The sequence below is a fragment of the Echeneis naucrates genome, chromosome 9 (assembly GCF_900963305.1).
Source record: "Echeneis naucrates chromosome 9, fEcheNa1.1, whole genome shotgun sequence".
Lineage (NCBI taxonomy): Eukaryota > Metazoa > Chordata > Actinopteri > Carangiformes > Echeneidae > Echeneis > Echeneis naucrates.
The window spans coordinates 12,849,288-12,861,373 of record NC_042519.1 but is presented as its reverse complement, the minus strand read 5'-3'; the positions used below and the strand labels follow the sequence as shown (position 1 = coordinate 12,861,373).

The 12,086-nt window shown below is 39.2% G+C and overlaps 1 protein-coding gene across 6 annotated transcripts in view; it reads left to right on the top strand.

Annotated features, from left to right (window-relative positions):
- The window catches only part of pdlim5a (PDZ and LIM domain 5a), a 56,355-nt gene that overhangs the window by 34,912 nt on the left and 9,357 nt on the right, over window positions 1-12,086 (top strand). For 3 of the 6 annotated variants that reach the window (XM_029510227.1, XM_029510228.1, XM_029510226.1), the window contains 2 exons: window positions 3,775-3,947; window positions 4,199-4,235. In XM_029510227.1, coding sequence (XP_029366087.1) covers window positions 3,775-3,947; window positions 4,199-4,235 — 210 coding nt within the window. Of the gene's footprint in view, window positions 1-2,087; window positions 2,114-3,191; window positions 3,213-3,341; window positions 3,369-3,774; window positions 3,948-4,198; window positions 4,236-12,086 lie in introns of all 6 variants that reach the window. The other 3 variants (XM_029510230.1, XM_029510231.1, XM_029510232.1) reach the window with 3 other exon arrangements.

Genomic DNA, 12,086 nt, shown 5'->3' with positions numbered 1-12,086 from the left:
AGTGTGTCAACTTGGCTCTATACAGCTGGTTTGGTAGCTATTAAAACAAAAGGGGCCGGAGTCACCTTTAGTTATTTTTCTATTCTATCATGTTAGATAATTTGAACTACCAGTTTGAAAACATTGACATAACAGCAACCTGAAATGGCTTTTGGGTTAAGCTTTTGAACTGCACTCCACTCTTCAGTGTACTCATTCGTTCTGTTTCTTTGTTTTCATGTTATCCTGAATCACTCCTGATATTCTGTGGAGACATGTCTTTGCTTTTCTAAGACATAATAGACCTCTCTCAGGGTTAGGGTTAGGGTTAAGCAAAACTATTGAGTGAATTACTGTTATGTTTTCCATCTTTGGGTCAGTCCCTCCACCTTTTCTTTCTAAATATCTATGAATTAGCTATGTTAACCTTTTCAAGCTGCCTGCCCCCCTTGCTCTCGCTTTCCTTCACAACCCCACCTCCTCCCTCTCCAGAGGCATAGTGAGTATAACTATGCAATGATGTTATGACTAAGCTGTGTATATTTAGCCTGCATTTGTAATTGAAGCTGTGTGGTATTCCCTTTGCTCTTCTACAAAACCAGTCGGTAAAGGATTGAGGCTTCAATCCATCTAGATATACAAATACACCGTCGCTCTTCACAGACTAACAAACGTTCATTAAGCCATTCAGCTTCACTTTTTTCTTCATTCTTTAATTCCATTTCGCTCTTTTCACTAATTTGTCTGTGGAACACATTGACCAAAGGATCCATGGTTGCCCTTTTTGTGAGACTGCACAATATACTCTTACACCATGCAGTCATTCACTTGCGCACACACACTCCAGCTGAATTTCAGTAGGGTACATAGCCTTTCTCCAAGTATCACTAGTGACATTTATTAAGACACGTTATTAGAGCTTGATCTTTATTTAGAATTGATATGCTTGGCCTTCTTTTCACTTGAACATTTATATTTTAAGTGGTTTGTTGAGCTTTTCTCATCCGACCAAATGATTCCAACTGTTGCAGTAGTTCCTTCCACAGTAGAAGTAAACATACAGACTCAGTCCCATTGGTGTTCAGTGTATACAGTGGTTACAGAACGTATTTTCACTCTTTGTTGCAGCTATTTGTTAAAATCATTTAAGTTAATTTTCCCCTCAATGTACACACAGCACCCCATATTGACAAAAAAAGTAGACATTTTTGACATTCATTAAAGAACAAATCTTTGGGTTCTTCTTGACCTCTTTCACAAAAGGCTCTTCTCCCCCTGATTGCTCAGTTTGGCGGGACAGCCAGCTTGAGGAAGAGCTCTGGCCATCCCAAACATCTTCCATTTGAGGATTATGGAGGCCACTGTGCTCTTAGGAACCTGAAGTGCAGCAGAAATTCTTGTAACCTTGGCCAGATCTGTGCCTGAGCTCTTCAGTCAGTTCATTTAACCTCACGATTCTGATTTGCTCTGACATGCGCTGTAAGGTCTTATATAGACAGGTGTGTACATTTCCAATCAAGTCCAATCAATTTAATTAAACATTGCTGGACTCCAATGAAGGTGTAGAATCATCTCAAGGATGATCAGAAGAAATGGAGCTAAATACACAGCAAAGTGTCTGAATACTGTGAATTTCTCTTGGAGATCAATAAAATATCTATGTACTTATGGCCATGTCATATTTCAGTTTTTCTTCTTTAATAAATTTACAAAAATGTCTACATTTCTGTGTTTTTCTGTCAAAATGGAGTGCTATGTGTACATTAATGAGGAAAAAAATGTACTTGATTTAAGCAAATGGCTGCAATGTAACAGTGAAAAATGTTCTGTACCCATGGTAGTTACTGATATGATGTTGTAAGGGCATCATATGCAACAGGTTTTTTTTGTTTTTTTTTTTCTTCAAGGTTCTGTTGGTGACATGCACACAGACTGAATCAATGAAACAGCAGCTAGTCATCCTTGTGTCTTGCCTGCCTGTTTGCATGCTATTAGTGTGCTGTGTGGTTCGTTTCAGAGGGGATTTTTCATTGAAATGGCCAAAATCGGGATGTGTGTTGTCTGTTTCTATCTTTCTTTCAAACCAACCTGTTTTTTCTGCTTTCCAGACTGCGGCACCTCCTACAGTTACAAAGTTAGTCTCTGACACGTCAAATTCTGCCTGTCCTCCTTTTTATTTGTCCTCTATTTCTTTGTGTGAACACTGTCATAACATTTGCATGCATTTGCTTATTGCTTCACTGGCAAAATATGTTTCATATTTTGGCAGATCACAAAAGGTAATAAACTTAATTGGAACACACATTCAGTTAAATTGCATGACTCAAAACATGTAAGTTTATGCAATGTGCTGTAGTGGCAGTATTTTTACTTCAGTTATAAGTCACAAACACTGATATTGATATAGTGGCATGTACACCCTCACACTCACGCAGGCCAAATTGTCGGATGTTTTCAGTAAGTAACAGCACTGTAACTAAATGTGTGACCAGACTCACATAGAGCTGTCAACACTCCCACACCATCATAACTGCTGCTGTGTCAAGAATGTGTTGAGGGACTCTCATAAATCATTCCATTCAATGTCCAAGGTAAATGTGTAGGTGGGTGTCTATTTATAGGATTTATTAACAGAGCCAAAAACGTCTTCACTTCACGTGTGTGTTTGTGGTTGTGTGTATTTTGTACCCAAACTGATTTATTGACAGCCAATTAACTATGGACCTGTCAGCACCTTTGCCCAAAAAAGATTGTGGTGGAGATTACTCTTTATGAATTTGTGTAACACAAACACAAATAAAACAAACCAGAGATGTTGGATTATAACTGTGTTGCACACTTAACAAAACGTAAGTGCGTTTCTTATGAGCACCATTTGGATAAAAAAAACCCAAACAAACAAACAAAAAAAAAAAAACCTAAATGTGATCCAAAAATGGAAAATGATGAATGACACCGTCTGTGTAGTGCTACTGATGAGCAAACACCCCCCCTTGTGGTGGAGAACAGAACCAAGTCTGATGCCTGCATGGATATTTTAGCTATGCATTCTGCATGCACTTTCCGCTGTGGTTCATGAGTTAATTTTGTTTTGCTTCACAAATTTTCTGCTTATTTTTAATCCTTAATTAGTTTGAACAAATTCTCAACAAGTTAATCACTTTTTCACTTTTCAATGTCTTCTCTGTCTTCTGTCCTTGTCCTGGCTTTAGTGGACCGCAAAATGTTGTGAAGTAAGTTTTTCAACATAATTCTGCTTACTATTCTTATGAGTGTTTCTGTTTTATTTCCCCCCACCTTTATTTTGTCGGCTTTTGTTCTGTCTCCCCTCGTCCTCCGTCTCCTGATTTTCTCTGTCATTGGTTTTCAAGAAAACCCCAGCCACCAAGGTATCACAATGGCATGGATCTCAATCAAATTTATTCAACATCCCATTAAGTGTGGTGGGAAGTTTATGTCAAATAAGCACATTTTCTGATTTATTATTTTAGTTGTATGCCATCTTGCCATCTCATATAACTTGCAATCATCTAATAGGTTCATTAAATTCCTCTGACTGCATAAATAATAATGTGAGTGCATGTGCTCCGCCTAAACTTAAACTTCCAGAAAAGAAAACTGAATATTATAACTTAATGACAGTAATGATAGACATGGCAGTAGTAGATAGAGGTACTCATGACCTACTTACAGCACTTCTTTAACTGCAAAATCTTATAACACCTCTTGGCCGATATAAAATTGAAATGATAATTTTTTTGATGGCATCCATCCTGTTTTACCCTGTCCCCCCAGAGCTCCTAGGAAACACATTGTGGATACAGATATCCATTTTTACCATGTGCCCACTCACGCTGATGCCAGCAGGAAGCGCATAATGGAGGACACAGAGGACTGGCGCCCGCGCACCGGCACTACCCAGTCCAGATCGTTCAAGATTCTGGCCCAGATCACTGGCACTGAGAATGGTACATAACTGGCTGAGTGGAGTTCATGTACTCACTGTCTTTGCCGACTGACTACATGGACTACCCCTGAGTTACTGCTTGCATGCCTCAGTGCAGGGGATCCTCCAAAGATAGGGCAACATAGTTTATTCATGATATTAACTATTTAACATATCATGTATTTCTAAATTAAACAAACCACATTTATTGAAAACATAGGCCTTGTAATACTTTAGAGTGCACTCCGTAATATTTCTGTCTTTCTCTTGTAGCACCAGATGAGGAAGCTGACAAAGCTAAGAAGACAAAGTAAGTGCATGACAAGCAAAATGTTGACTTATTGTAGATTGAAGTTTCAATAAGTCTACTCGCTTTTATTTTCTGTGGCTAATGGTATTATTAGAATAACAAAAAATATTCCAGAAAACTTCATTTTCTCAGTCCATAACATTCTTTCATTTAACCGGCTCAGCTGAGTGCATATAACATAAACAGTGTAGTATTCATCTATGCAGCAAGAGTATATCAACTCTAAATTGCTGCTGCACAGCTCTGGCAAACATATTGATGCTATGTTGTCTGGACAGCAGTGGAAGGATCACATTTGATCCATTAAGACAAAAACCAGACCACTGTGCAGAATACTGTATCTCAGTAGCTCCAAAAGATCAGAAAGCAATTTTGATGAAATTCCCCTTTCAGATGGTCAAAGTTGATTTTAAATATCATCACAGCAGTCTCTGAAAGTGTTTCCATTTGTGCCTACCCGTGATCGTTTGGTTGTGGATGTGACAGCAGTGCAGTGCTGCATGTTGTTCAAGCTGTGAATGCAATGTTGACAATCATGGCTTTGCCGTGCTTGTGTTCTAAATTTGATGTTCCATTGGGTGACCATTTTGCTTGTGTCCGTGATTACGCATGCTAACATCCAGATGTTTCTGCTAACTGTGGGTGTCGGTGTGTGGCCTTGTGGTTGAAATAATTCAGAACCATGATTCATGGGCAGCATTTTGACAAAATGAAGAATATGTAAATGTGTTTTGGGTATGTTGTGTTGCTTCTTTATCAGCGTTTCTTGTGCCTTGGCTTACAGTGTGTCTCATCACACATCGCAGGGAAACAATGTTTCCTAAATCTTTCTTTTCTCTCTCTTTTTGTGTGTTTTTACTTCCAATTCTTTCTCTTTCCCCTTACTCTCCTTACCGGGATGGCAGAGTGAACAAGCCCACAACTCGGTTAGTGATTGGCCCCAAGTACAACGAGCTGAGAGATTGGCACCATGGAGTCTCTGCTCGTACCCTTAATGTCCAGTAGACTCTGTGTGTCTACTGTGGATGTTTACAGGAGATCAGTTTGACTGCTGAATGTTGTGATCCACATGTTGGCCTGTTGGTGGGATACAAGTTTATGGACTCATGGGAATATAGGAAATAAAAGGAAAAAATGTGCAATTGGAGCTTGGAAAAGAACTGTAGAGTCTGTGTCTGTGTGTGTGTCTTTGTATGTCTGTGTTTCTGTGTGCATGAAGTTGTTAGTCACTATTATTTGATGTGCCTGCACTGAATTGGCCTCAGACCTTTATTTAAGTGTTGCCTACTTTCAGGGCCCATTCCTGATTCCAACCCCAAAGGTTTATATATGCCTACAGACACACTCAGTGTGTTTCTGCTATCACCTCATTATACAGAAATTTGGAGTTTTGATGTTTGTCCATTTCGATGCTATTTTTTTGTATCGTCACTATTTTGCCTGATGAGATACTATCTCCACTATTAAACAGCAAATCGTGGTAGTGATGGGAGACAAAAGATAAAAAGGTTCCAAATAAAGATGTGAAATCATGAGGGCTCTAATGAATCTGTCTGAACAAACTCTCAACAAATGTGCTTCATAAATAGGCTGGTGTTTTCCCTCATTGTCCTCAGCACAACTGTAGTATAGACTTGAATAAGGGTGAGCAGTTTGGAGTGAATTACACAGATAGTCATGTATGTTTCTCTTCGTAAATTGGACAGTTGAATAAACATATACAATGGAAGACACTTATTTAAAAGCTTTCATGGCTTCTTTACATCTGTCATACTTGTGATATGTGTGTAAAAGTGACTATGCATATATGTACGCTATATAAACCATTGACTTATAATGTAATGGTGCCAGCGTTTAACAGTCTAGACTGATATGATTACAGAAATGTGGGTAAGGTGGACTCTTTGGGTAAGCAGGTTGTTGAGCTTTGACGGTGTGCAGAGTGACTGCTCCATTTTAAGCCCTTACTCTCCAGTGCTTTTACATTAATTTCATCTCCATGTTTACTTCCTGCAGATTTCGCCTCTTTTGTTGAGTCTAACACCACTGCAGTTGCTGAACACAACTGGAAATCGTGGCTTATATTTATTTTATTTAATTTTATTTTTTTGAGTTTGGAAAGAAGTATTCTATACTGTAGTGAATAAAGTGATTGAGTTTTGTTTCCTTTTCTTTCTTTCTGGTGTCCTTTTCTTTTTCTTCCTCCTTTCTCCTGCTTCTGTAGCCCCTTCAATCTTCTTCCAGTTGTATCATTGACTCTGAGAAAGACATTGGAAAGGTCAGGTATAAATCATCATTTCAGCCTCTGCCACTTTTTTCACCTCTTCACCTGCTGCTTTGAATCAACAGTCACATGAGGCCCTTCCATTGAATCACAGAAACTAACCCTGACCCTTTCTGTTTTGTGGTGTAGAAAATGATGAGCAAATAATTTAAATATTACAGACTCCAGTTGTAAGCTGTGAAGTTTAACATAACACGCCTTTTTAGCAAGTTATCACACTCATCTCACAAAATAAAGAGAATTTTCTAATATTTTTCACACTCTGTGTGACTGTGACGGAACAAAGGGAAGCTTACATTAAAAAAACAAAACACAAAAACAAACTCAAAAAACACTAAACATTGTGAGCACGATAACATTATTTTCCATTATCTGATGTCTGCCGGTGACAGGAATCCTGAGTCTGATTACCAGGCAGTTGTTTCCCACACAACCTGCAAAGGCTTGAATGATGCAGAGGCTATGACTACATCTTTTCGCATTGAACAACTACAGCCACAGGCAGTAAGCTCGTTAGCCAATCAACACTTGTCAGAGAGAGACAGCCCCCAGGAACCCCACAGCCCAAATCCCAGGAACCATATCGTCCACGGTCTAATCGCCTTCCCGCTATTGTATTCAAATACTGCTGACGCGTTCTGTCAAACAATAATAACCTACTGACTGACTTGAACTATCCACTAGCTCCAAGGCTGGTACCTTTGACATACAATGGTTCAACTCCAAATGAAATGGCATCATGTCCATACTTATTCCTCCTCAGATGCTCATAAGTGAAAAGAGACTTCTCCTGATGCTGACTTTTTGTCTGCTAACATGCCCCATTCCTTTATTGGGCCATGTCCTGTTTGTAGCCATACTCAAGCTTCCTATTTGCCAGTTATTAGTATATTACCTGCCAAAACAGTAAGAGTATATCCCTCATGTGGGTGCAATTCTGCACCAGCTCAAAATCAAGCACTGGAAGTGTCTTTGATTCCAGACCCTGTCCATAGACAATCAACCTTAGATGCACACTGCTCACTGTTGAAAGGTAAATTGTCTTTTGGATTAGTTCTCACAGTTTTCAGTATTCCATTTAAATCATTATAGTTTCGATAATGGGGGAAGGCTTCACCAAAAAAAGAAAGGCGATATTCATTTCTTCGTATTCTATAGCAATTCCACGATCTCGCCACTAGATGGCAGCAAAGATTCGGAGAAGTCTGATTCCATGAACTGTTTAACTGGCCTTGATGACAACCATGAATTATGTATTCCTGCTACTGAGTCTCTGAGGGAAGTGCAAACTCTGTCTCACTGCTCGCCTCAACACAGGTGCTGCAAGCCATTTTCAATATTCAATGCACATGAAGGAAACAACTGACCGATCGTTTACTTGTCTTCCTTCAACCGCCTTCCACTCCAGTTTTCTTGTCTCGTTTTCTCAGCTCCCCAGTCCAAGACAAAAGCAATTTATCTCATCTATAAGCTTGTCACCATGTACTCTACTCCACCAAAACCAGTCAGGTACGAGGCTCAAGGGATTTTCAAATCAGTTCAGTCTGCACTGTCAATATTAATAATTGAAGAACATAACTTTGTTTGCAGCATTTTTTTTATTGAAATGTTTGTTTTGTTTTTTTAGCATGTGTGTTGTCTGCTGCTACTTTATCTGGGCGTCATTTTGTGGGTAACAATAATAACAGTCTGATTTAGAGCCACTCAGAAATATCCCAATTTTAGCAAGAGTAGACTGTCAGCCTGGGCTAAAGTTTTGGGCCATTTTGATAAGATATATTTAGTGTTGTTTTATTATGTAAAACAAAAACGGAATTGAAAAAATTCTTTTATTCTTTTAACTTGTCAAACGAGGCCTCAAGATGAGAAATGGGACCTTCATATCCTGTGGTGAATGTAGACCGAAATATAAAAGGAATTTTTACCGGAAATAGATAATTTAGTCAACTTTAGTTTTTGTTGTTGTTGTTGTTGTTGTTGTGTATACTTCAGGTTATCAATAAAGCCAAGTTAACTAAGTTCCACTCTTTTAATTAAACACTTTAGACTCTTTTCCCATCCAAAGGGAGCACCAAAAGAAACTACATTTAGCAGGTCCCTTTGGCCAAGTGGTAAGATATCTGAACAACAGGTCCATTCAGGAGATTTGAGGGGAGATTGTGGATTAATATCACAGTGGCTAGTTGTATTTCAACTTGGATGTGAAGTCCCACACCCAGTGGAAATTTTTGTAGTGGTAGTATTCAATGTTTATGGTCAGCTCATGGAGTGAGATGATTGTTTGATTGGCTGAAACGAATTTGACCAAAAGGCTCCAGGTGAATACTAGAAAGAATGGAAATAGCCCGTAACAGTCCAGACATACATTAACCTTTAACCTTGTCTGGTTCTAATATTTGCCTTGCACTATTTTGGCTGTCTTAACTTGTTTATATATTCAATCATTGATGTAAGATAAGTGCAAGTGAAAAGGGTTTGAACACATACTACAGAAAAATAACTTGTTTGGGATGTGTCAAAATAGCAAAAATCTACGAGATAATAAACGAGAGGGAGCGCCTGTCAAGTCCCCTGGCCTTCTTACCCAGGGCTGCCCCCTTACGCCCAGTGCCCCCAAAAAGCGCCCACTACAGACATGCACTGACTGCCGTAGTCCAGTGCAGGCAAGGCAAGTAGTTCACGCTGTCTAACCCACATTTTAGGTTGCTCCAACCCTTTTCTTTCTGCTTTCAATTGATTATGTCTGAAATTCTCTTTTCCTTTTTGCTCCTCCTGGTTCTATAATCCACCCCCTTTTCTGGTCAGAACAACTCATCAGAGCAATCATAGGCCTGCTGAGGGGACGATGTCTCCCTGCTTATCACTCCAGTCACATAAACTCCAACACTATGCTTGAAGAAAAAGAAAAAGCCTCATATCATCAGTGAACTGCACCTGTCCAGGAACAAGAGGTAGACTGTAGAACAGGCAGGCCTACAAAGAATTGCTCTCCTGAAAATGGTCTTGATTATTTCAAAATAGTTTGCACAAGTTAAAATCAGTTTGATCTTGGAATATTATTTTTATGTATTTATTTATTATGAAAGAGAGTTTTGTCCATCACTGGATCCAGAAAAGAGTTATGTTACCATTGTTATGAATAATTATACTACATTGTGCGCTTTTACTGTATATGCCATTCTTAGTGAATCATAGTGATGTGTTAGGGTTAGTGTTTCACTAGTACAGTTAATATAAGTAAATCCTTTTTAATTCACAGTGTAAACAAAGGTCTTGTGTCAACTTAACATGCCATTCATAGCATTTGAAAAGTCAAATTTGTTTCGACCATGCCTGGACCAAAAGACACAGCCCATATGTCTCTTGACATAACATCTCATCCTAACTATGACATTCTGTGGTTACTGAAACAGCTTGGCAGTATCACACAGAGATCAGTCAGTGGCTGGTGGACACAACTTCATACATTTCAAGCACAAAGTATGGAAAGGTTGTGTGCGCATGTGAGACACAGATTGAGTGGGGGTCTGCCTGGATGGGTGTCCTTGTCATTTCATGTGAGTGAAGGCACATGCATGGATGGTATACGATGTGATGATTGATTTTGATCCAAAAAATATCACTGTGCTAAATTATAGACCATCTGTTGTGTGGTGGAGAAAGCTGCTGGGCAGCAGTCAGCTATGTTAATGGACCATTTGTTCTATGTTCAAGCAAAACCAACAGAGTTATGAGACACATAGCACAAGTTCTAGTTGGAAGTACATTACACAGGGGGCTACTCTACATGTGTAAACAGTTGGGGGACAGACATTTTCAGATTTTTCCTCATTCTCACTCAATACCAGCAAACAAGTCTCATTATCAGGCAGTGCACAGTGCTGAAAATAGGCTGTGAAATAGATAAGACAAACAACAGCAGCGATGCAAAACAAGGCCACTGACTGTGTTGTGATGCAGCACATAAGTATGAAATTCAAGGCTATACTAAAATAAAGAAGCAAAGAATATAAATACAGAATGGTAGGGAAAGACTGATAAATAGGAAAATAAATGTATTCCTCTCTCCCTTTAATTATCCCTTCAGTTAACAAGGTTTAGTCGTGGCCCAGTATATGCAGATGGTCAGCACTCGTAACTGGCTCCTATTGAATCAAAACAGTGGGAATCACCATTAATCAACCAATCACGGTCTTGCAGAAGACAATTAAGTTCCTGTATAATTGGCCTGATTGGAGGAGAATATTAACGTGCCGCATTGTAATTGCCTCTAAGGACTGAGGGGCGTCTTATTTTTCTGCTCTATTTGTCACCTGTTGTTAACCAGTTACAGCAGTTAATCTGAATAAATCCCCTTAGCTTGTTCTCAAAGATAATTTAAATAGATGGCGCTATAGCCGTTAGTCTGTTTCATAACCCAAAAGTATGATGAAGATGAAGTCCCTCCCGTTTTATTCAATGCTTTCTGCTTGATTAGATTCATTGCTCATTAAAATAAATCAATGGATTTAGTTGGGCTTTGATTTCATTATTGCTCTATGAAGTCCTTACCCTCACTTTAATCCGATATTTGGAGAATCGTGTCACTTACATTCACAAATTTACAAGCAATTTGGAAAAATTAAAATACAATAAATTAAGTTCACCTGCAAACTATCAGCAGGAAGTTAGTTTTCATCATCCACTACCTACATCTGTCACATGAAGTACAAAATGATCATCTGATAAACAAATGAAGAGAGATGCTCTACAGTCTGACAATACAACAGTCCATTCATCACAAGGCTTGTCATACACATTCATTTATTTATATCTTTTACAAGGGTGAAGATTCAATTTTAACACATCTAACCACCTTTCTATGTTTGTGTTATTGGATGGTTTCTAAACCTTATTACTCATTACGTGATGTCTTTCCTTTCACACCAAAGGGTGTCTTGGCATCAGTGTGTGACTGGAGAGAGAGAGCCTTTCTTCTCTTTCCCCAATAACGAAGTCTGTGTCTTTAGGTAAATTTGAACTCTCTCCTTTTTTCACTTCCTTGCGAGTTGTAGTCACAGAGCTACAATTATGCACTTATTCAGGAAGTTTGACTCAATTGTTTTAGAGGTGGTCTTGGGTGGCAAACACAGCAAACCCCCTGTTCTGTTGGGGCCATTTCATATTATCCATGATCCACATGTTCAATTGAATTGTATGCTCAAAGAATGTCACAGCAGAGGCTGGGGGGCAGCTGTAACACAGGGCACCGAGTCAAGTGAATCCAGCACGCACAAGTGTGACATTCTTCCTGTATCTTTCTCTGTCTCTATCTGCCTATTTACGTCTATATCTCTCTGTCGGTTCCTCTCTCTTTCTCACTCACACTCACAAGCACAACTTAACGTAACTATGACTGCAGTTGCCATAACATTTGTCTCCCATGAGTCCTCTAACGGCCAGCCAAAAGGAGAAAACAGCAGTGATCCAACTGTTGGATCATCAACAGCAACTATGCATTGTGGGTGTAATACGTCTGGGGAGAGTTTGTTGGCCCACCCAAGCTCCTCAGCTGGCATTGATGAACA